General features: G+C 46.3%; 1 protein-coding gene across 2 annotated transcripts in view; it reads right to left on the reverse strand.

Moving 5' to 3' along the window:
- Window positions 1–4,738: 4,738 nt before the first annotated feature.
- Window positions 4,739–26,100, reverse strand: part of LOC119971844 (2-oxoglutarate-Fe(II) type oxidoreductase ppzD-like) — a 30,151-nt gene continuing 8,789 nt past the window's right edge. For both annotated transcript variants that reach the window (XM_038808054.1, XM_038808053.1), the window contains exons 2-8: window positions 24,164–24,345; window positions 23,182–23,309; window positions 21,563–21,629; window positions 16,128–16,284; window positions 15,243–15,388; window positions 10,340–10,450; window positions 4,739–5,018 (exon numbers count right to left, since the gene is read on the reverse strand). In XM_038808054.1, coding sequence (XP_038663982.1) covers window positions 4,836–5,018; window positions 10,340–10,450; window positions 15,243–15,388; window positions 16,128–16,284; window positions 21,563–21,629; window positions 23,182–23,309; window positions 24,164–24,316 — 945 coding nt within the window. In that variant the 5' untranslated portion in view covers window positions 24,317–24,345 and the 3' untranslated portion in view covers window positions 4,739–4,835. The remainder of the gene's footprint in view (window positions 5,019–10,339; window positions 10,451–15,242; window positions 15,389–16,127; window positions 16,285–21,562; window positions 21,630–23,181; window positions 23,310–24,163; window positions 24,346–26,100) is intronic.

The raw sequence follows: 26,100 nt of genomic DNA on the forward strand, positions 1-26,100 counted from the left end.
GGTGGCACAATGGAACATGGGCACCTTGGCACTGCCAGGCTGGCACTGCCAAGGTGGCAAAATGACACTGCAAAATCAGTAGGAGCACTGCTAGGGTGCCAGTGCCTGGGTCCCATGATAGCAATACTAAGGGTCAGTGCCTGAGGGGGGCTATAGGAAGATAAGAATTAGGAGCAGAAGTAAGCAATTCCGTCCTTTGAGCCTGCTCCATCATTCAATCAGATCATGACTGATCTCTTCCTGGTCTCAAAGCCACCTCCCTACCTATTCTCAACTGGGGTGTGGGGGAGGGGGGGGGGGAGTGCAGTCCTGGTTGGGGATGGGCCGCCATGTGAGGCTGGGGCGAGCCCTGTGGGGTGGTGGGGGGTGGGGGTGGGGGAGGGGCAGAGGTGCGCAGGTCTACCATGCCAACTCCTGGACTGTGTGTTCCCGTACTGGGGACAACCCCAGCTGCTGCCTGTCTGCCCCACCAACCATTCATAACTCCCACTGACCACGGAGGCCTCTAGTCTTGCGACTGAAGGCTATTGCTAATAGGGAATTGTCAATTGTGGTTAAGTGAGCACTTCACACATCCCAAGTGTGGCGAGCCATGTAGCATGTGGGGCTCATTGCCTAGTATCCCGATCACATCTTGATGCATGAGCACTGTGCTTGAACACTGTGGGAAGCAGCACCACTGACGCAGCAGCCAACCTTCGATCACCCATCTTGGATACTGTTGGGGGAGGGATACTCAGCGGAAGATACCAACAGCAGCCAGGCCTATGGCAGCACAATTGGTTCTGCTGTAAAGCAGGGTCGGGCTAAGTCCAAGCGAGTGATTGTAGTAGGAGACTCGATAGTCGGGGCACAGACAGGTGTTTCTGTGGCCGCAACGGGACTCTAGGATGGTGTGTTGCCTCCCTGGTGCCAGGGTCATGGATGTCTCTGAACGGCTGCAGGGCATTCTAAAACAGGAGAGTAAACAGACAGATGTCATTGTCTACAGTGGTACTAATGCCATAGATAGGAAGAGGTCCCGCAAAGACAATTCAGGGAGTTAGTTCGGGAGCTAAAAAGCAGGACCTCTAAGGTAGTAATCTCAGGATCGCTCCACGTGCCACGTGTTAGTGAGACTTGGAACAGGGAGATAGTACCGTTGAACATGTAGCAAAAGAGCTGGTGTAGGAGGGAGGGCTTTAGATATTTGGATCACAGGAATGTCTTCTGGGGAAGGTGGGACCTGTACAAGAAGGACGGGTTGCACCTGTACTGGAGGGGCACTAATTTCCTGGGAGGGAGCTTTGCTAGTTGTGTTTGGGAGGATTTAAACTAGTGTGGCAGGGGGGTGGGAACTGGAACAGCAGGCTGGGGAAAAAAGTGAGACTGAGACAAACATAACGCAGAGTGAGAGCAAGCATAGGGAAGCTGAAGGGCTCAGTGGGACTGTAAGTCTGGAGAGCATTTGCTTCAATGCAAGAAGTATAACAGATAAGACAGATGAACAGAGAGCCTGGGTAACTGCATGGAACTATGATGTAATTGCAATTACGGAGCCATGGTTAAAGGAGGGAATGGACTGGCAGCTTAACATTCTGGGATATCGTTATTTTAGATGGGACAGAAGGGGAAACAAAAGAGGGGAGTTGCATTGCTGGTTAGGGAGCTGTGTTGAGGAGGACACATTGGAGATATCTTGTAGCGAGGCATTATGGGTGAAGCTCGGGAACAAGAAGGGTGAAATCACAATGTTGGGAGTGTACTATAGACCTCGCAACAGTCCGCAGGACGCAGAGGAGCAGTTGTGTTGTCAGATACTGAAAAGGTGTGAAAAAAGCAGGGTAGTTGTGATTGGCAATTTTAACTTCCCCATATTGACTGGGAATCCCTTACAGCCAGGGGCTCGGATGGAGAGCAATTTGTTAGATGTCCAGAAGGGCTTTTTGACATAGTATGTTGACAATTCAACTAGGGAGGGTGCCACACTAGACTTGTTATTGGGGAATGAGCCAGGCCAAGTGATTGATGTTTCAGTGAGGGTTTAGTGACCATAATTCCATAAGATTGAATCGTCATGGATAAGGACAAGAATGGCTCACGGGCGAGGGTGCTTAATTGGCTGGGGGCCAATTACTTTCAAATTAGACAGGAACTGGGAAAAGTGGATTGGGAACGGCTATTAGAGGGCAAATTCACTTCTGACATGTGAGAGGCTTTTAAAGGTCAGTTGATTGAAGTTCAGGACAGGCATGTCCATGCAAAAATGAAGGATAGAAATGGCAGGATTCGGGAACCATGGATGACAAGGGAAATTGTAAACTTAGTCAAAAGGAAAGAGGAAGCATATGATAGGTTTAGGAATCAAAAACCTGATGAAGCCCTTGAGGACAGTGAATGTAGGAAAGAACTTAAACATGGAATTGACAGGGCTAAAAGGAGCCATGAATTGACTTTAGCAAACATGGTCAAGGAGAATCCCAAGGCGGTTTATGCATATATTAGGAGCTAGAGGGTAGCAAGAGAAAGAGTAGACCCACTCAAGGGCAATGGAGGGTGGTCATGCGCAGAACCATAGGAAGTGGGTGAAATCCTTAATGAGTACTTTGCATTGGTATTTACCAGGGAGAAGGACATGACGGATGTTGAGGTCAGGGATAGGTGGGTGAACACTCTTGAGAATGTCAGTATATCAAAGGAGGAAGTGTTGAGCATCCTAAATTGCATTATGGTAGACAAGTCCCCGGGGCCGGCTGGGATCTATCCCAGGTTACTTCAGAAGGCAAGGGGAGAACTAGCTGGGGCCTTAACAGATATATTTGCATCCTCTTTGACCACAAGTGAGGTTCCAGAGGACAAGAGAATAGCCAATATTATTCCCTTGTTTAAGAAAGGAAGCAGGGATAATCCAGCAAATCATAGGCCAGTGAGCCTGACATCAATGGTGGGGAAGCTTTTGGAAAAGATACAGGATATATGCACATTTGGAGGAAAATGGACTAGTTAGTGACAGGCAGCATAGTTTTGTACGAGGAAGGTCATGTCACACCAGCTTGATTGAGTTTTTTGAAGAGGTGACAAAGAAAATTGACGAGGGAAGGGCTGTGGATGTAGTTGATATGGACTTCAGTAAGGCGTTTGACAAGGTTCCACATGGCAGACTGGCACAAAAACTAAAATCACATGGCATTCAGGGTAGGCTGGCTAGATGGATATAGAACTGGCTTGGTTATAGAAGACAGAGAGTACAGTGGAAGGGTGTTTTTCAGAATGGAGATCTGTAGCTAGTGTGTTCCACAGGCACCCCCCGCCGGATCGAAGAATCGCCGGGGGCCGGAGTGAATGCCGCCCCCGGTGTCTCCCAAAGTCTCCGGCACCAGAGATTTGGCGGGGGCAGGAATCGCGCCGCACCGGTCTGCCCCCCCCCCCCCCCCCCCCCCCCGGCGATTCTCCGGCCCACGATGGGCTGAAGTCCTGCTGCTGTCATGCCGGTCCCGCCGGCGTGAATCAAACCACCTACCTTACCGGCGGGGCCAGGCGGCAAGGGCGGGCTCCGGGGTCCTGGGGTGGGTGGGGGGCGATCGGGCCCCAGGGAGGTGCCCCACGGTGGCCTGGCCCATGATCGGGGACCACCAATCGGTGGGCGGGCCTGTGCCGTGGGGGCACTCTTTCCCTTCTGCGTTCGCCAGTCTTCACCATGGTGGACGCGGAAGTGACCCCCTCCCCTGCACATGCGCGGGGATGACGTCAGCAGCCGCTGGCGCTCTGGCGCATGCGCGGACTTCCGCCGGCCGACGAAGTCCCTTTGGCCCCGGCTGACGTGGCGCCAAAGGCCTTTCCTGCCGGCCGGCGGGGCGCCAAGCACTCCGGCGCGGGCCTAGCCCCTCAAAGTTAGGGCTTGGCCCCTAAAGGTGCGGACAATTCCGTACCTTTTGGGGCAGCCCGCGCCGGAGTGGTTCACGTCACTCCATCCCGCCGGGACCCCCCGCCCCGTCATGTAGGGGAGAATCCCAGCCCAGATGTCCTCATTTCAACTTCCAGCAGGATGCTTACATATTGATCAGATGCAGCACATCTTGCCAATTTTCCAGTCTCTATTTTAGGGGTGGAATATGGCCGAGATTGGCTAATTTAGTACAGACCAATGATCAAATGTGGAACTCCACTGGTCTTTGCTGCTGCTGATTGGGTAAAATAACCAAACCATTGGAGAAACCTCAATTTAAGTCACTTTGATCACAAAGGACCGAGATGTTCTTCTTACTGAAAGTGTTGACAGACAAAACAGACACAGGTATGATAAAGAGAGGAAGTCATCTCAAGGAAGGTTAACAGTCATGTTTGATTTGAGTCTGTAAGGTACAATGTATAACAACTGAGCATTTACATTTTACTTACACATATTAATATGTAGGAACTACAGTTTGCAGTTTTTTTGCTTCAGTGGTCATTACTTTCTAATTTACTCCTCATTCTTTGCTCCCCATTTATTGGTCCAAACATTTCCTGCAGCCAAGCTGTCAGTCTTCGCCTAGGCCTCAGACAACAACCACAAAGGCACAGTGACAAACGTCCTTCCCTTGTGGCAATATCCTATTGGCCCTTCCATTGTACCTCCTCACAGAAACATGGCTGAGACTGGGAATGGAGTGAAATAAGAGACCAAACTATCGCTGACATCACACACATGTTCCCCAAAATGTTCCACCACCAGCTTTCAGACATTGTACTTAAATAATCACATTGTAGCTTCCAGAAATCGGTTGAAGTGTTCTTTATTTTGTGCCTTCTCTATTTAATCATGAAGCCTCTCCTCATAATTGCCGCTGTATTTATTCATTGGATCAGAAATAATGTTACATTTTGTATGTGGCATCAAAATGTTCTTTTAAGTACTGCAGCGGGTTGATGGGAGGGTACTTCTCAGACCCATCGCAGCACGTGACCATTACATTATCATCCGGATGAACAAAGAAAGCCAATGACTGTCTAGATTGGCACATCTTGTCATCTGATTGTGGTAGAAGCACACGATGTACCTGCAAAAAAACACAATCATTTACCCACGTTACTGTTATATACTACAAGGCAGAATCACCTGTTCCAGTCTTATCAAGAACTCTAATATAACCAGGAATGGAAAATTTCAACTATAAACCAAATGAAAGATGAATTGAGTTATCTCAAACCCGAGTCTTTGTGCTGCTGTATTTGTCTGTCTTCAGATCTCTTTCTCGCTCATCCCCCAGTTTTCTACCTCTGATATTTTACATTGTACCTGATCCCTTGTGGCATGTAGGAGCCTGATTCTGTTGACTCGCTCTTCATTTGTACAAATTTGTAATATTTTCCATTTTAGGACCACATCTTATGATTCAACTAAAAATAATAAAGTTTGAAATGATGCTTTAAATACTGACAAGTTCTTGGAAATTCTAGGTTACTGTAAAAAAAAAACTGTGAAGGATTTCAGTTAAAATGAAATATATTGGGGTGGCATGGTGGTGCAGGGGTTAGCACTGCTGCTTCATGGCACTTAGGACCTGGGTTTGATCTCGGCCCCAGGTCACTGTTCGTGTGGAATTTGCACATTTTCCCCGTGTTTGTATGGGTCTCACCCCCACAACCCTGTGCAAGGGAGGTGAATTGGCCTCGCTAACATGCCTTCAATTGGAAAGAGAAAATTGGATACTCTAAATTTAACAAAAATGAAATATACTGAACAATTGCACTCCTGTTTTCCCTTCACTCCACTCTCACCTGTGCAATCTGCCTCAGTCTTTTGCTGAGAATTGTCTCAAAGGTCCTATTGTATATTCTGGAAGTCGATAGAAAATACTCCGAGGCCCCGACCGTAGGGCTGCTGGCGGAGAGAAAAAAGCTGCAAATGGACTTCAACCTGCTATCTACTAAGAAAGTATACCAACTCCGTCAGACACGGAGGACCTTTTACAAACACGGAGACAAGGCTGGCCGCCTATTGGCTCACCTTGCTAAGAAAGCAGGCAGCCACAAGGGAAATAGCGCAGGTAAAGGATAGCAGATGCAGACTGGTAACAGAGCCAAAGGAGGTCAATCGGGCATTTGAGACCTTCCACCGGGGACTGTACACCTCCAAGCCCCCTCAACGGGGACACGGAAATAAAACAGTTCCTAGACAGACTGGAACTACCAGTGGTGGGGGAGGACGGACAGGGAGAGCTGGAAGCACCAATAGATCTGGGAGAAATCATGGAGAGCATCAGCTCCATGCAGGCGGGAAAGGCACCGGGACCCGACGGGTTCCCAGCGGACTTCTACAAAAAATTTGCACCAGCCCTGGCCCCACACCTAAGGGGCATGTTCGTGGACTCACTGGCAGGGGGCACCCGACCCCCCTACGCTAGCACAGGCCACAATCTCATTGATAGCCAAACAAGACCTGACTGAATGTGGATCATACAGACCCATTTCACTGCTGAACATGGATGCGAAAATACTCGCAAAGGTCCTGGCTAAAAGGCTGGAAGGTTGCGTACCAGAGGTGGTCGCAGAGGACCAAACGGACTTTGTAAAGGGTAGGCAGCTCACAGCGAGCATCAGGCGGCTGCTGAATGTGATAGTGACCCTCCTTGGGCAGCACGGTAGCATTGTGGATAGCACAATGGCTTCACAGCTCCAGGGTCCCAGGTTCGATTCCGGCTTGGGTCACTGCCTGTGCGGAGTCTCCACATCCTCCCCGTGTGGGCGTGGGTTTCCTCCGGGTGCTCCGGTTTCCTCCCACAGTCCAAAGATGTGCAGGTTAGGTGGATTGGCCATGATAAATTGCCCATAGTGTCCAAAATTTCCCATAGTGTTGGGTGGGGTTACTGGGTTATGGGGATAGGGTGGAGGTGTTGACCTTGGGTAGGGTGCTCTTTCCAAGAGCCGGTGCAGACTCGATGGGCCGAATGGCCCCTTCTGCACTGTAAATTCTATTCTATGAGAACACCAGAGGTGATCGTCTCCCTGGACGCAGAAAAGGCCTTCAACAGAGTCGAATGGAACTACTGGGTGAGGCTCCTGAACAACGCTCCCAAAGCAAATGTCCGAACAAACACCACCAGCTCTGAATACTTCCAGCTACAGAAAGGAACAAGACAGGACTGCCCCTTGTCCCCATTCTTGTTCACAAGAGCGATCAAACCCTTGGCAATAGCCCTACGGGACGCAAAAAGCTGGAAGGGAACCCGGAGAGGAGGCAGAGAGCACAGAGTTTCACTCCATGCAGATGACCTGCTGCTCTATGTCTCGAAGCCACAGGAGAAACTGAAGGCAATACTACAAATACTGAAAGAGTTTGGAACCATCTCGGGCTACAAACTGAACCTGGGCAAAATAGAGGCATTCCCAGTGAACACAAAAGGAGGAGGGACAGAGCTGAAGGGGCTCCTGTTTAAAACGGCCCAGAACCGATTCTGTTACCTGGGGATCCAGATAACCAGAGACTGGACACAGATCCGCAAGTGGAACCTGACCAGCCTGGTGGAGGAAGTAAGAAGAGACCTTCAAAGGTGGGCTCACTCCCACTCTCCCTGGCGGGGAGAGTGCAGATGATCAAGATGAACGTATTGCCACGTATTCCTCTTCCTGTTCAGATCCATCCTGATCTTCATCCCCAAGGCTTTTTTCCAAAACGTAAACAGTCTAATCACGGCATTTGTGTGTGTGTGTGTGTGTGGGGGGGAGGTGGGGAGGTTGGGGGGGGGGGGGGGGGGGGGGGGGGGGGGGGGCGGAGAGAACCCGAGAATTCCCAAACTGACACTGGAAAGAGGAAAAGTCAAAGGGGTTTGGATTTACCGAACCTAATATAATACTACCACTGGGCAGCAACGGCAGAAAGAGTGAGGGAATGGGTACAAGAACCCGACACAGATTGGGTAAAAATGGAGGGGGCATCCTGTAAAGGAACGATCCTCCAGGCCCTGGCTACAGCAGCACCCCCATCCTCCTCAACAAGATACACAACAACTCAGTGGCAGCTGCCACGCTGAAAACGTGGACCCAGTTGAGACAACACTTGGGGATAACCAAAATGTCACCCAGTGCCCCCATCTGTGGCAATCACAGATTCCCCCCAGCCAAGCTGGATACCACCTTCAAAAGATGGAGGCGGGACCGGGGCATATTGACAGTTGGGGGATTCTATGTAGGGCGCAGACTGGCAACACTGGACGAACTGACAAGGAAGTGGAAACTAGCAAAAGGACAGGAATTGAGACACTCCAAATAAAACACTTCCTCCGCAAAGAGATAGTAGGGTACCCCGGGGCCCCAGAAAACAACTAGAGGACCTGTTATGCACAAGCAGCAAGAAGGTGGGGGTGGGTTTGTGGGAAAATATACGGACAGCTACTGGACAGAGCCGGACTCCACTGGACGAGACCAGACAAAAATGGGAGGACGAACTGGGGACAGAGGTAGGGTGGGGACTCTGGAGCGAAGCACTGAGCAGGGCGAACTCCACCTCCCCCTGCGCAAGGCTAAGCCTAATGCAGCTCAAAGTGGTGCACAGAGCGCACCTGACCAGAACCCGAATGAGCAGGTTCTTCCCGGAGGTGGAGGACCAATGTGAGCGGTGCCAGAGGGGCCCCGCCAACCACACCCACATGTTTTGGGCTTGCAACAAGCTTTCTGGGTTGTGGGCAGCCTTCTCCGCGGCAATGTCCAAGGACGTGGGGGTGAGGGTGAAGCTATGCCCAATAGTGGCAATCTTCGGGGTATCAGAACAGCCAGAGTTACACATGGGGAAGGGGGCTAACACCCTTGCTTTCGCTTCCCTAAACGCATGCCAGAGAATCCTGCTCAACTGGCGATCAGCAACACCACCCACAGCTGCAGACTGGCTCGCTGACTCTCGGAATTTCTCCACCTGGAGAAGATTAAGTATGACATCCGAGGGCCAGAGGAAGGCTTCCTGGACACTTGGGGGCAGTTCGTCAGCCTGTTCCAAAACCTGTTTGAGGCCAGCAGCGAGGAGTAAGCTAAGGGGGGGAAAAAAATAGATGGGGAATCAAAGGGCTGCGCAACCCGAGGGGGTGGGGGCAGAAGGGAGGTGGGGAAACCGTAAGAGGAGAGGAAGGGTGCTAAAGCCAATTGGGGGGGGGGGGGGGAGGAGGAAGGGCGGGGGGGGGGGGGGGGGACGGGGGGGGGGGGGGGGGAAACGGGGGTGGGGGGAATCATAGACCGACCCAGAGGGCAACAAAATGTACTTGGAGTTAGTTAAATGAAGGACAAAGCAAACCACTGTAAAATAAAGTAAATTAGCGCTGGCAAGAAAAATGTAATGTATAAACACAGTAACTGTTTATAAATAGAGAAAAGCCAATAAAAAGAGTTTAAAACAAAAAGGTCCTATAGTATTAAAATTGGCTGCATCAGGAACAGGCCAAATGTTGCAGCAAGTCTAACAAAGGAGCCCCACCACAACTTTCTGCCGGTAACCCCAGCAATTAGATTGAGCCCTCTACTAAATTAATGATCTTCCTGAAGCACACAATTATCTTCCTGAAGCACAATCAGGTGAGTTGAGACTGAGTCCTGCTTTCTTGACTTTTAAAACGTTTTAGAATATTGATCTCAGCCAAGATATTTTACCCCATGGCAAATAAGAAGGATAGATTTTTCTGAATTAGATTAAAGGTTTTCTACAGTAACTCCTCCAAGTGAAAACATTGTTCAATAGTAAATTGCTTTGTACTGCAAAACAATTAGGCTTTAGTTTGCTTAGTGATATTTTACATATTCAACAGGAAAGCAGCATTCGGTTGCAATAGCAACCAGTATCTTAAGGATGGGTTTGTGAAAATTTTGGGCTGATATAATTCGGACCAGTATACTGGAAGCACAGTGTCACTTTGCTCCAAGACAGTCTATATTGTTTGTGACGTTCCAGTTAAGCCAGCTCATTATGGGGTAGATTTTCAAGTTACAGAACCACCTGGATGCAAACTGTCAAATGTGGGGTGAGGGGACGTGAGATGGAGGATGGGTCCATGGTGGGATGGCTGACAGGGGTTGGGGGTGTCGAAGGATCGGGGTGGCATTTAAAATTGGTGTAAAATCCAGCCTCAGCAGGACGTTCCTTGCCGAGGCCAAAAAAAGGGCAGTGTTCTGTTAAATAACGATGTCTTTAGCGCCGAGAACCTTCCCGCTAACCACGCCCAAAACAGGACTAGCTTTTGTCCCATTAAATCGCACCCTTCATCTGCATGGACCCAAAGCAGAATTCCCTTTTGCACCAGAATCGTGCCATTCATCTTCATGCACAAAAGTAGACTATTAAAAACATTTTGTTTTAATATCGCATGATTGTACTCTACCAAAACAAGTGGTATCTTACCGTGGATATCAATCTGTCAGATGTCCACCTCTGCAGCATGTCACCTATGTTGAGAAGAACAGTATTTGGGATGCGGGGGGCAGCCACGAACTGACCAGATTTGTGCATAACCTGAAGTAAAGATGTTGTAAAGTGTTGAAGTACCACCAGCTGCCACATTTACCATCTCTTTACCCCATCAAACGTTTTCTTTCACATTTATCACTTTGCTGGAAGGTACCAATTCACTGGCAGCTCTCTGCTAATTTGCCCAAAGTGGCCACTTTGAGCACTTAATGTAACCGTGAATGTTGGCACACGGAGTTGACTGATTATATCAGAATCGGATTCAGTCATGACCTGACGTGCATTTTCCGCCATAGGCCCCTGGCTATGATCAAGTGCAGGAACTTTGCTGTTGATTTTAATCCATCCTTCCTAACTCTTATTGTTAAATCAGCATGAGGTCTTGTTCGTCTTTTCCTGAAAAGCCAAATGGTAAAACATCCACTCGCTGGGGAAACATTGCTTAATTTTGCTGTTGGTATTAATGTGATACATCAAGAACCGCACTATTATGAGTCTTGTTGGTGCCATATTAATATCTGTTTCTTGTAAACAAATTCAGTGCGAGCAGAAAAAGATTGTTACAATGTAAATGTCTGATCAAAGGGGAAAATCCGGACAATTCTGGATTTGGTGATGTGTAATGAGGCAGATTTGATTAGGGATCTTAAGGTGAAGGAACCCTTAGGAGCAGTGACCACAATATGATAGCCATGATGTGGAGATGCCGGCGTTGGACTGGGGTGAGCACAGTAAGAAGTCTTACAACACCAGTTTAAAGTCCAACATGTTTGTTTCAAACACTAGCTTTCGGAGCACTGCTCCATTCACCTGAGAAAGGAGCAGTGCTCCGAAAGCTAGTGTTTGAAACAAACATGTTGGACTTTAACCTGGTGTTGTAAGACTTCTTACTGTGCTCACAATATGATAGAATTTACCTTGCAGTTTGAGAGGGAGAAGCTGGAGTCAGATAGAACGGTATTACAATTAAATAAAGGTAACTACAAAGACATGAGGGAAGAGCTGGCCAGAGTTGATTGGAAAAGGAGACTAGCAGGGAAGGCAGTGGAACAGCAATGGCAGGAGTTTTTGGGGGTTATTAGGGAGGTACATCAGAAATTCATCCCAAGGAGGCGGAAACATGCTAAAGGCAGGGCAAGGCATCCATGGTTGACGAGGGAAGTCTTAAGATCCCGAATCAAATCTGCCTCATTACACATCACCAAAGGATGTGCTGGTCTTGGAAAGGGTCCAGAGGAAGTTCACAAGAATGATCCCTGGAATGAAGATCTTGTCATATGAGGAACGGTTGAGGACTCTGGGTGTGTACTCGTTCGAGTTTAGAAGGATGAGGGGGGATCTTATTGAAACTTGCAGGATACTGCGAGGCCTGGATAGAGTGGACGTGGAGAGATTTTTCCACTTGTAGGAAAAACTAGAACCAGAGGACACTATCTCAGACTAAAGGGACGATCCTTTAAAACAGAGATGAGGGGGAATTTCTTCAGCCAGAGGGTGGTGAATCTATGGAACTCTTTGCCACAGAAGGCTGTGGAGGTGAAATCACTGAGTGTCTTTAAGATAGATAGGTTCTTGATTAATAAGGGGATCAGGGGTTATGGGGAGAAGGCAGGAGTATGGGGATGAGAAAATATCAGCCATGATTATCCTATGTCTTATGGTCTTATACAAAAATAGAATTCACACCTTTGGAATGTGTAAGCAGTACTGTAAATATATATATTAAAAACATTTTTTAGAGTACACAATTATTTTTTTTTCCAATTTAGGGGGAATTTTGTGTGGCCAGTCCACCAATCCTGTGTAAATATATATGTAGTAGTAAAGGTGCTCCTTCTCCTGGCATGCAAGCAGAAACTTAAGCGGGAGAATCCGGTTAAGAAGGTCATGCAATGCTGGTCCGAGGCAACAGAAGAGCTCCTACGCCACTGCTTGGAGTTGGTGGACTGGTCCATATTTAAGTACTCAGCAGCCAACTAAACAAGTATGCCACCACCGTCACAGACTTCATCAGCAAGTGTGTAGAAGACTGTGCCAAAGGTAGTATGTACGTTTCCCCAATAGGAAACCATGGTTTAATCGGGAGATTCACTCCCGACTGAAGGCCAGGTCTGAGGCATTCAAGACAGGCAACCCTGACCTATACAAGAAATTCAGGTATGATCTCTGCAAAGCCATCGGGGATGTCAAGAGACAATACTGACTAAGCTAAAGTCACAGACTGATGTTGATTGTGGAACGGCCTAAACAACATAACAGTAGACTATCTGGCAGCAACTCTCCCCTCCCCGATGAACTCAATGCATATCTACCGTCACCGCTTTCAAAGTCAGTTCGGCCTTCCTGAAAGTGAACCCTCAAAAAGTGACGGGTCCTGACTGGGTCCCTGGTCGTGTACTCAGATGCTGCATGGACCAGCTGGTGGATGTGTTCGTGGACATCTTCAACCTCTCCCTGCTCCGTTCCGAGGTTCTCACCTGCTTCAAGAAGACCAGCATCATACCGGTGCTAAAGAAAAACTAGGCAACATGCCTCAGTGACTACCATCCAGTGGCCTTGACATCGATCATTATGAAGTGCTTAGACCGGTTGGTCATGAGACACATCAACTCCATACTTCCAGAATGCCTTGATCCACTGCAATTCGCACACCGCCACAACCGGTCCTCTGCAGACACTGAACATCTCTACTCTAATCTAGACTCCTATTTATTGACTACAGCTCTGCCTTTTACACCATTATTCCACCCAAGCTCATATTAAATCTCCAAATTGTAGGACTTGGCTCCTCCCTCTGCAACTAGATCCTCGACTTCCTGACCCTTAGAACATAATCAGGAAGGATAAACAACAACACCTCTGACTTCCAGTGATGGTGATGTGCTGAGCGGACGCACATTAGGTGGCTCTCTTCCCAACCAGAACAAAAAAAAAGCCACTTTTAGAGAATTTGGCCTGAAAAACCAACAGAAAACAACACCACCTCCTTGATAGTCCTCAATACCAGGGCCCGCAAGGCTGCATACTTAGCCCCCTACTATACTCTCAATACACACACAGCAAAAACTGGTTCCAACTCCATCTACAAGTTTGCTGATGACACAACTGCAGTGGGTTTGATCTTGAACAACGATGAGTCAAGAGTACAGGACGGAGATATCCTAGTGGCGTGGCGCAATGACAACAATATCTCCATTAACGTCAGCAAAATGACTTCAGGGAGCAAAGTATCATTCACACCCCTGTCTGCATCAATGGTGCTGAGGTGGTGATGGTTGACAGCTTTAAATTCCTAGGTGTGCACATCACCAACTTCCTGTCCTGGTCCACCCAGGTCGATGCCACCACCAAGAAAGCATAACAATGCTAATACCTCCTCAGGAAACTAAGGAAATTCAGCATGTCCACATTGACTCTTGCCAATTTTTACAGCACCACAGAAAGCATTCTATCTGGCTGCATCACAGCCTGGTATGGCAACTGCTCAGTCCAAGACCATAAGAAATTACAGAGATTCGAGAACACAGCCTGGTCCATCACGCAGACCCGCGTCCCATCCATTGACTCTGTCTAGACCTCTCGCTACCTGGGGAAAGCGGGCAGCATGATTAGAGACCCCTCCCACCTTGGTTATTCTCTCTTCAAACTTCTTCCATCGAGCAGGAGATACAAAAATCTGAGAACACGCCTTAACAGGTGCACAAACAGCTTCTTCCCCACTGTTACCAGACTCCTGAATGACTACCTTATGGACTGAACTGATATCTTCACACATCTTCTCTACTGTGTAATACTGCACTCCATATGCTGACCTGTTTCCTGTGCCTATGTATTTATAATGTATGACCTATGTTTTTTTTCATGTATGGAACGAACTGTCTGGACTGTATGCAGAACAATACTTTTCACTGTACCTCGGTACATTGTGGCCATCTGAAATGGCCATCTGCAAAGGGTAATGGGAATTGTGGTCAAGCTGGGACACAGACAGTGCACAGCCCCTGTGTATTGTGCAAAGGAAAAACCAGACTGAACTGAAACCTGCACCTGTTAAAGGTCAATCACCGATTTCCCCAGGACAATAGACTCAAGTCAAGGAATAGCAACAGTAACAGACTCCCCGGCGCCGCTCCCCCTTATTTGGAAAGGTATACACACTTGGAACAATAATGACTCGGACTCGCTCAGCCATCAAGGTACCCGCCCCTAATTGGCCGGTATTGATCAGAGTGATTTAGACTCTATCGATCCATTGGACCCTGAGTTAACTCCACCCAAAAGGGCGCGAAAGAGAAGAAGGATAAGAAGCCCTGTGCACTAGGGATCGGTCTCTTTTGGGATCAGCCTGTGCCACACCAACTGCAGCATAATGACCAGCCAAGTTCAAGACCCGCGATCGCTACCTGAGAGAGAGAGATAAGCCGCAGCCGAGACGAACCTGACGATTTCCAGCCGACACATGTGGGGACTCAGATAAAGGCCTTATCTACCTGCACAGAGCCGGTCATCCAGAAGTTAAATAAAGGTCATCTTAGTTGATAGGTGTAGTTTAATACGTAGCTGTATGTATCATTGTACACAGAAATAAGTCTTGTGTTTTATAATGAACTGTCTTTTGAACGAACATACTGGTTGTGTGATCATTTGGTCGATACAAGAAACCTACTCGCAGCTTGTGGTCTGATAATAAAAGTGGCAACAACGTGTCAAGAAAACAAATCCAATAAAAATATAATTGGACCAATTGAAATCAAAAGGTGAAGTTTGTAAAGGTACTTTAATAATACTTTACAATATATAAAAACAATTAAATCTGAAATCAGAGATGTACATTTACCTCTAACCCTCCACATTCATCTTGGAAAAGTAAAGTGAAGGTTCCGTAATCAGAATGCTCTCCACAACGGATCTGTTGACTCTTCACAGAGGGTTTATGTATTGACGGATAATACAGAGATCGAAGCGTTGTTTGATTTTGATTACCTTTAAAAGATTGCCAATAGTTTATAATGAAGATAATGAACTAATAGTTTTATTTATTCAATTATTTCTGAATATCAGATGAGTTAGTGTATCTTACCGACAATCTCCAAGCTGTTTTATTCATAGAATTTACAGTGCAGAAGAAGGCCATTCGGCCCATCGAGTCTGCACCGGCTCTTGGAAAGAGCATCCTACCCAACTGCACACCTCCACCCTATCCCCATAACCCGGTACCCCACCCAAGACTAAGGGCAATTTAGCATGGCCAATCCACCTCTAACCTGCACAGCTTTGGACTGTGGGAGGAATCCAGAGAACCCGGAGGAAATCCACGCACACATGGGGAGAATGTGCAGACTCCGGATTTTCTATGGCATATCTTGGTGACAACTAAGAAAGCACACAAATCTATATTATATTTCGCATAAAATATAAAGTATACATTATATTAGATGCAACCTTAGCTCAGATGTTTAAATAATAAAAAGAACTTTCAGAAAGTGTGTCAAAATTTAAAATTCTAATTATGTTAGACACTGTCCAACAACACATCTTAAGTGAAGGGTTAACTATTGCCCTCAGTTTCCTCAGGGTAAGTTCACTGGGGTTTCTTCTGGAACATCAACAGCTTTCTTGGAGTTAGCCTGCCTTCTTTAACGTACACTGGATCTTTAAATCCAGAGTTTTTTGGTTACAGGAGCCAGAACCAGATGTCATTGTTTATGAAATTAGTACTTACTGTCTATCTTTTTGTGCTTGTTGATAAAAAAATCGCCCTCAAGACCCAGGCCCAGTGCAATCACTTTCAGAATTCGGACAGTCAATAGCTCGCAGATTTTGAAGAATGATTCCACACATTCCCTAAATTCAGGCTTATGATTGACGGAAGGCCATTTCTAAAGAAATATGTAAGAGGAAACAGCAAGACTTTATAATCAGGTTTTCTTTACTGAAAAATATAGAAAAAGTTATTTTCTTTACTTAACCGTGATCCAGATCTATCGTGCCACTTCTTTCTAGTCACAGGTCCAGCTGCTGTGCTCAGTGACGATGCTTGGATTGTCACTACTTCATATCCCTGGGCAAGCTGATGCGGTGCCATTCCCTGAAAATTCATGCCTGGATCCTCTGAGGACTCTAGTCTGGCCTTGCTACCTCCTCATTCAGTCTGATGCCCTGCTAATCTGGTTATTCATCTGTTTCTAGATCTGCCTCCAGCCCAGTGTCCATTTTGGGTTTTGGAAACACAATCTTGTACTACCCAAGTAACTGGCTTACCATAGTCATGTGCGGCCATTCAATGAAAGCTCTCACTAAATACACACTGGAGAGGTTCAGCTGCCCTTACACTTGAAACATGGGTGTGGTCGTGCAGATAAAATAGATTTCTGAATGCTGAAGAAGACGTCAAGTGGGACATTGTTCTCTTGCTGCAGAGAAAAAGACAAAAGAAAACCAGACACACAGAAGGAAGAAAGGACCACAAACAAAAGATGCAAGAGTGTAAAGATGAAAATTAGGGGATGAGTAAAATCGGCTGCAGTAAATTTTCCAATCCCATCTCCGTAACATTGGATAGTGATATGTGGCAAAACTGTTTTTCCACTTACCACATACGATATCAAAATTCTTTGAGGTTGCAACAGACTTCATAGAAAAAGTCTGAAATGATAAGAGGAGCAACACTTAAACACTGTTGGACAAGGACTGCTATAATGTGAATTCCACTCTAAATCTAACAGACGGACAAAGAGGAAAAAACGACTGATTTGGGAAGCCATAAATGCACACTTTGAACCCAGAGTGAATGTTCATTTTGAACCCAGAGTGAATGTTATGTATTCAATACTGGAGTTCATAGTAAACACAGGCCATTGAACGGTATGTGATGGCAATTATGTAGCATCATGTGAGTTCGGTCAACTTTAATCAGATATCTTTCTTGATCTCAACTGTGAGACCCTCCCTCAGTGAGAGTGAGTTTGACAAAAGATGAAGGGTGAGGAAAACAATAGGCACATCGTGAAACATCAACGAGAGCATATGTATGGCAGAGCCAACCAGGAGCTACATTATGCTGACAGACAGTCCTGAAACAATTGCAGACAAAGGGCAGGATGCAAACACTGCAGAAGACAAAATGTACAGGAAAAGAAAAATCTTCAGCCTGGGTAAAAGCAGTGTTTTAACTGTGAGAATCAAATCCATTTCACATCCAAGTATTTGACCAGAAAATAAAGCTAAACAAGCCTGTACAGATGACCTCTGCAGAGATATCAGCAGACAAGAAAAACAAATTTGTTTCATCACGTCTGTAGAGACAAATGGTTGTAACAATTTCCAGAAAAAGAGAAGCAAGCGAATGAGAAATGTCAGATTGACACTGTGGTGATATGCCTGTGAACAATATTGTATACACCTAGCTATGCGACCTCCAACCAGAAGGTGGCATCAGACATTAGTCATGTAACATCCGGCTATCATCAGAAGGTTGTAAGGTGTACATGAGAATAGCCGCACATAGGGGTAGTTCCAGGAAAGTCTATGCACCTCACTCGATGGGCACGATTCTCCGCACCCCACGCCGGGGCAGAGAATCGAGGGAGGGCCGGGCGAATCACGCCACGCCACCCTGGCACCCCCCGCGGTTCTCCCCCCCCCCAAAATGGCGTGTCGCGTTTTGAAACAGGCAGCTCGGAGAATCACCGGTCGCCGTATGAAACGGCGACCGGTGATTCTCCGGCCCGAATGGGCCGAGTGGCCTGCCGAACCCGACCGGTTCACGCTGGCGCCAACCACACCTGGTCGCTACCGGCGTGAACAGCGCACGACCAGCGAGTGTGGGGCCTGTGGGGGTTAGAGGGAGGATCGAGCACCACGGACGTGCTCAGCAGATGTCTGGCCCGTGATCGGTGCCCACCGATCGTCGGGCCGGCATCTCTAAAAGACGCACTCTTTTCCCTCCGCCGTCCCGCAAGATCAAGCTGCCATGTCTTGCGGGGCAGCGGAGGGGAAGATGGCAACTGCGCATGCGTGGGTTGGCGGCAGCCAACCGGCGTATGCGCGGCTGATGTCACTTTGGCGCCGCCCGCCGTGTCATTCCCGGCGCGCCGCTTTAACGTAAGTGTCAAGGCCCGGCGCGCGGAATTCACGCGCCGCCGCTCCTAGCCCCCCCCCCCCGGGGGTGAGAAGAGGGGGCAAGGAGCGGCCTCTGACGCCGGAGTGAAACACTCCGGGTTTCACTCCGGCATCGGCTGTTTGTCTCCCGATGGGAGAATTCCGCCCAATTCTTACCTTACAACGTGTACATCAAGGAATCATCATTCTAGTTAAGTCACCAGCAGTTCTGTATGAATCATTGCAAAGACAAGGTCATGGAACACAACAGACACAGGTGCATCATGCAACACAATGACCTTCACAGACCTGTATGAAGTAGCTTAGCATGGCGATGTGAAAATGAAGCTTTTGGAAGTAAGGTCAAGGCTACATGATGGGATAATACTTATCGAGCGGAAAAATGTGTCTGAGACCCAATGCAATGGCAAGAATGGTTAGATGGAACACAAGTGCCACTCATTTCACCTGAAGCTGGTCTAAAGTTTAACTAATAACCCTGATGTGCCAAGAGGTTTACAATGTCACAGCATACAAAACCACTGATGGCAGAGCAGATCCTAGAGGACGACAAAGATATGTTTACAGGATTGTGATCTCACTACTCCATACCAACCATTGAAGGAATGCTGCAACAATGGATGAACGGACATCGTGCGACAATCACCAGGCAGGAATGTTCCCTTCAGCAGTCAAGGGCATTCAGCCTCTGATCTCCGGGTAAGCATTCTCCAAGGCGGCCTTCAGGAAGCACGACAACGCAAAATCGCCGGGCAGAAACTTATAGCCAAGTTCCGCACACATGAGTACGGTCTCAACCGGGACCTGCATTCATGTCGCATTACATTCATCCCCACCACCTGGCCTGGGCTTGCGAAATTCTACCAACTGTCCTGGTTTGAGACAAATTCACACCTCTTTAACCTTGGGTTACCCATCTCTGGATCTGTAAAGACTTAATTACCTGCAAATGCTTGTATTCTAAGCATTGTCTTGCATATTTGACTTTGTCTATATATATGTTTCTGGAACATACCTCTTCATTCACCTGAGGAAGGAGCAGTGCTCCGAAAGCTAGTGATTGAATCAAACCTGTTGGACTTTAACCTGGTGTTGCAAGACTTCTTATTGATAATGCAAGGCAGAGGATGGTAGTGAAGAAGTCTGCACCTCTATTCATGGAAACATCCCTTGGCAGACTGCTGGATTCAGTGAGGAGCTTAGGCCCATCCCATACCCATACACAGGGAGGAGAATCTCAAGATCATGAACCCCGCAGGATAGACTGGTGACTGTGGGCTGGTTATCACCAGGTCCTTGCAGAGGAGCTTTCCAGCATTGGCATGAACTTGACCAGCACAATTGCAGCAAAGGTTGCACACATTAATTTGCGGATCCTCTGGAAAGTTATCATGGATTCTCAGGAGTCTGTGGATCCCAGTTTGATGTCACAGATAAGTGCTTTAAAATACAAATAGGTTACTGAGCACAAGTCCTATTGAGCTGGTTTTAGGTTTGGGTTAATGGTAGATGGGAAAGATTTGAGGTGGTGAGAGAAGAAATAGGAAGAGCGGTAACAGGCCGTGAAGGATGGGAGGGGAGTGAAGATTAAAGGATGGAGTTAGGAAGAGGAGAGGTATTAGGATATAGGGGTGAATGACTGGTTTGAAGGGAAAAAAATGAAGCAGTGAGGAGATGACGGGTATGAAAGATGTCAAGGAGGAAAACATTGGTGGTGAGAAGTAGAAGAGGTAACAGAGCTGATGAGAGAAAGAGTTGAAGTTACGAGGTAGCATAAGGATCAGAAATGGCAAAATAGGAATTAGATACCGGGAGAAAGGTAGTGAGAACAGTGAGATTGTGAAAATGGGAGAAAATTTGAAGGACAGGGAGGAGGATGGGGCAATAGGAAGTGGAGAGAGTGTGAGGGCAAGGAGCAGAAAATAAACAAAAGGGAAAATGCTGGATAATCTCAGAAAGTCTGGCAGCATCTGTAGGGAGAGAAAAGAGCTAACGTTTCGAGTCTGATGACTCTTTGTCAAAGCTAACAGACAGAAAGTGGGAACTATTTATACTGTGGAGTGAGAATGAAAGATGAGTCATAGCCACAGAAACCCAGGGAAACCAAGTGCTAATGGCCACAGAAACCAAGGGGAAAGAGAGCTAATGGCAGTCCCCAGAGAGGACAAAAGATGTGATAGGTCAAACAGCAGGGAAACTAACATCAGAGGATGAACTGTAGGTGTGGGGAGAGGGGAAGGGGGAAGCAAAGAGGAGAAAGGTGCAGGAAAGGTGGATAAGATTTGGGGGGGGGGGGGGGAATTAAATGTATATTAAGAAAGAAAGAAATGGCAAAAGACAGTTAAAATGAAATGAAAACAAATGGGTCGAGGTGGGGCTGATCATCTGAAGTTGTTGAATTCGATGTTCAGGCCGGAAGGCTGTAGTGTGCCTAACCGGAAGATGAGATATTGTTCCTCCAGTTTGCGTTGTGCTTCACTGGAACATTGCAGCAGGCCAAGAACAGACATGTGGGCATGGGAGCAGGGTCTTTTGTTAAAATGGCAAGCAACAGGAAGTTCAGGATCCTGAATGCGCACAGACCGAAGATGCTCAGAATATAAATGTGGTGAGGAAATAGTACAAATGCAAAAGGATGAGAGATCATGGGGTGTGAACACGGGGGATCAGTCATGAGGCAAGAAGAATATATTTTTGTATTTCTATGGAATTAGGCTGAAGGGCTGTGGTTGCAGATTTGGAGGAAAAAAACTCCTGAAGCAGGAGAACTCTCAACTCTCAACCCCAGATTGGATTCTGCTCATCAGCAAATGTAAGGCTCACTTGTAGCATTGACCCCAATATCTGAAGACTCAATCCTGCTTTTCTGCCCAAATGGGCAGGTGGGGTCTCCGCCTACAGCAAGCAGAAACTGGGGTTGGTGCTTCACTTTGAGCTTGTCTAACAGGCGACCAGCTAAATGTCCCCTCAAGCCCACTATTTTATCAGATCCAATTTACAATATACAGTTCATAGTTGGAACTTCTTCAATCTTACAACAAGCGAAGTTAATGTTGTCACATTAAAAGCTTCCTTCAGGTCCCCAGGTCGTGCAGGATTTAAGCTGTAAAGAACAAACATATTCCTTATTATTATTATAGAAAGGTGATGCAAATTTCTACTCATAATTTAGCATCTGATTAATTAGCTTGACTTGAATGCAAGTTTGGAACAAGAAAAATAATCTGCTCTATCAAGTCTGTCTCTCCACAAGTCATATGCAATGCACCCTAGCATGGAATTAACCCCACCGAGGGAATTATTGGAGTGAAAAATCTTTAATCTTTTGCATAACATTTGGGCTTAAAGTTAGACACATATCCAGGGCCAGATGAAATGTGTCCCAGGCTGTTGAGTGAGGCAAGGGAGGAAATAGCAGGGGCTCTGGCAATAATTTTCAATTACTCTCTGGCCATAGGAGAGGTGCCAGGGGACTGGTGGATAGCCAATGTGGTACCATTCTTCAAGAAGTAAAAGGAAGGGGCAAACAGTAAACTACAGGCCACTCAGTCTAACCTCAGTAGTGGGGAAACTATTGGAAGAAATTCTGAGAGTCAGAATTAATCTGCATTTGGAGAGGCAGGGATCAATCAAGAACAGACAGCAATGATTTAGATACGAATGTAGGAGGGGTGATCAGTAAGTTTGCGGATGATACAAAAATTGGTGAGGTGGTAAGTAGTGAGGACAGGCTTTGATTACAAGAGGATATAGACGGGTTGGTCAGATGGGCTGATCAGTGGCAAATGGAATTCAATCTGGATAAGTGTGAGGTGATGCATTTGGGCAGAACAAACAGGGCAAGGGAATACATGATAAACAGCAGGACTCAGGGACCCGGAGAATCAGAGGGGTCTTGGTGTGCATGTGCAACAGCCCTTAAGGTAGCAGAGCAGGTGGATACAGTGGTTAAGAAGGCATATGGTTTACTTGCCTTTATTAGCCGAGGCATGGAATTTATCAGCGGGGAGATTATGCTGGAACTCTATAAAACGTTGGTTAGGCCACAGCTAGAGTATTGTGTGCAGTTCTGCAATCCATAGTAAAGGAAAGGAAAGGGTGCAGAGGAGATTTACCAGGATGCTGCTTGGGCAAAGTGTATTAGATATGAAGAGATTGTATAGACTTGATTTGTTTTCCTTGGAGCAGAGGGGGGACATGATCGAAATGTATAAAATAATGAGGGACATAGATAATGTCGACAGGAAGAAACTTCTCCCTTTGTTGGATGGGTCAATGACCAGGGCACATATACTTAAGGTAAGGGGCAGGTGGTTTAGAGGGGATATGAGGGGAAACTTTTTTATCCCGAGGGTGGTGGGAATTTGGAAAGGATGGTGGAAGCAGAGACCCTCATAACATTTAAGGAATATTTAGATGTGCACTTACGATCCCAGGGAATACAAGGCTATGGTCCAAGTGCTGGAAAATGGGATTAGAATGGTTAGCAGATTTCCTTTGATTTGTGCTAACGTGATGGGCCGGAAGGGCCTTTTCTGTGCTGTGTGATTCTTTGACTCCATGATTGGTTATTTCCTTGCTTTTGTGCTCTGTGCCTCTATTTCTGTTCTTCAGGCATATACTAATTACAACAAAAGTTGTTCTAGATTTTGTACCTTTCTACCTCTGCTGCAATCCAGCCGTGATCTATATTCTCAGTGTCCACCACCGAACGGGCATACTGTTGTTTAATGTCACTTGGAAGTGTGAAGAATTTCTTGCAGATATGCATCACTTCAGTTGCCTAAGGAGCAATTACGTTTTACACATGAAATAGTTTTGCATCTTTGATATACGTTGGCATCTCACTCACTAGATTTTAATCAGTTTCTTTCTGTTCAGTGGCTGTTATCTCTAATTCCTTTTGAAAGGTTACATGAAGATTTAACATGGAAAAGGAGAGAGTTTGTCAGCATGTGCATTCTTTATAATGCTGCAAACAGGATCATTTGGAGACAGAAGCAAAATGATTTTGAATATATTGTACTGTGAGGATATTGGGTACCAATTCGGAGCACAACACTGGGACAGTGCTAATGTGCAAACTATTTACACCAATTTTATCTGAAGATATTCCGATGGGATGGAAACTTCTGCAGTTTTCCCAAAAGATGGAAAGGATCCTTGTTGGAAAATACTGACAGAGATGCTGGGATTGTCTGTGTGAGTATCTGAGTAAAAGAGAGACATTAAATTGATAGTTGCAAGGGTCAACAGAAGAGACAACACAATATCTTGTGAAAAAATGGATTCAGACTGGATAATTTACAATATCTAATAGGTTTCTCTCCAGATAAAATCTTTAAATGAAAAAAACACATCATTGGTATCTTTCCATATTGGATCTGTGCACTTATGATTCAGATATTACTATAATTGCTCACAAATTGTTCCTTCAGTTGATGATGTTATCAAATCTCTAAAGCATCAATGATCTTATAACATTGATATGGTTTATTGTTGAGTATTTGAAATGTCACCCTTTACATTGACATCATGACGACAAAAAGAAAGGAAACACAAACAAGTTCATTAAATGTGCATTCACATAGTTAAATAGTTAATTAAACATATTGAAACATTAAGATGGATACATACCTTTTGATCTTCGATCCCTGTGTTTTTGAGGTACACAAACCCAATGTCACTGAAGGCCCTCAAGATCTCTGCGGATAGTCGGTCCATTTCAATGGCCGAAGGCTCAGGTTTTCCCAAACCAAATGAGCCAAAATCAACCACTTCAATGCTCATCCTTTCCAAGGATTCTGGCTTCTTCAGAGCTTTTGATAGATTAAGGTAGAAAAATAAAGATTTAAAGAGATATCCATAAAATTCCACGATTCTCCCCTCCCCCACCTTTCCCATCTACCTCCCCCCCACTTAACTACTACCTCTGTTGAGTTTTTAAAAATCTATATTTTTATTGGTTTTGCATTTATAATAACATTGCAAAGAACATCCCACAGTAATAGAGATATTTACAGAGAGGGTATATGAGGCAAAAAGAAAAGAAAAAGTCTAATTATATAAACAGGTATGTATACAGAGGTAATGGGTGTAGGGATGCGAAGGACCCTCAGTTTGGCTGCCAGTGCTCGGTAAACACAACCGTGCCGTATTAACTTTATACATGTTGTCTCCTGGTAATAAAACATACCACGGCTGTGTTCAGTGCTACCTGGGTGTACCTTGTTGCTGTTGTTGTTCACACACCCCGATGTTTTCTCCTTCGTCCTCCTGCCTTCTTTGCCTTACCTGCCCTGGCATCCTGGTCAGACCATAGGAGCTGAATTCGGCCATTTGGCCCATCACGCCTGCTCTGCCATTCAATCATGGCTGATATGTTTCTCATCCCCATTCTACTGCCTTCTCCCCATAATCCCTGATCAGTCAAGAACCTATCTACCTTTGTCGTAAAACCGTGAATTGGCCTCCACAACCTTCTGTGTCAAAGAGTTCCACAGATTCACCAGCCTCTGGCTGAAGAAATTTCTTCTCATCTCAGTTTTAAAGTATCGTCCTTCAGTCTGAGGCTTTGCCCTCATGTTCTAGTTTTTTCCACAAGTGGAAACATTATCTCCACATCCACTCTATCTCGGCCTCTTAGTGTCCTACTCCCTCTCATCCTTCTAAACTCCAACGAGTACAGACCCAGAGTCCTCAACTGCTCCTCATATGACAGACTCTTCAGTCCAGGGATCATTCCAGGATTCATTCTCATGAACCTCCTCTGGATGTTTCCAAGGCCAGCACATCCTTCCTTAGATATGGGGCCCAAAACTGTTCACAATACTCCAAATGGGGTCTTGACATGAATAACATTGCATTTGCCTTCCTAACTGACGACTGAACCTGCACGTTAACTTGAGAATCTTTAATTGGGGCTCCTAAGCACCTTTGTGCTTCTGATTTCCTGAGCCTTATTTAGAAAATAGTCTATGCCTTCACTCTTTCTACAAAGTGTATAACCTCACACTTTTCCACATTCCAATTGCCACTTCTTGCCCTCTCTCCTAGCTTGTCCAGGTCCTTCTACAGCCCTCTGCTTCCTCAATACTATCTGTCCCTCTGCATATCTTTGTATCATCTGCAAACTTAGCAACAGTGCTCTCTGTTCCTTCATCCAAATCATTAATGAATATCGTGAAAAGTTGTGGTCCCAAAACTGACCCCTGAGGCACACCACTAGTCACCAGCTGTCATCCTGAAAAAAAACCTTTATCCCTGCTCTGCCTTCTGTCAGTCAGCCACTCCTCTATCCATGCCAGTATCTTACCCTTAACACCATGGGCTCTTTGACAGCCTCCTATATGGCACCTTGTCAAAGGTTTTCGGGAAATCTAAATAGATCATGTCTACCGAGTCTCCTTTGTCTAACTTCCTTGTTACTTCCTCAAAGAATTTTAACAGATTTGTCAGATATTATCTCCCCTTGACGAAGCCATGCTGACTCAGTCCTATTTTATCATGCAGTTCCAAGTACTACACAATCGCAAAGCCAGAAGAGGCCAACGACTTTATAAGAGAACATAAAC

This window comes from Scyliorhinus canicula, chromosome 9 (assembly GCF_902713615.1).
Source record: "Scyliorhinus canicula chromosome 9, sScyCan1.1, whole genome shotgun sequence".
Lineage (NCBI taxonomy): Eukaryota > Metazoa > Chordata > Chondrichthyes > Carcharhiniformes > Scyliorhinidae > Scyliorhinus > Scyliorhinus canicula.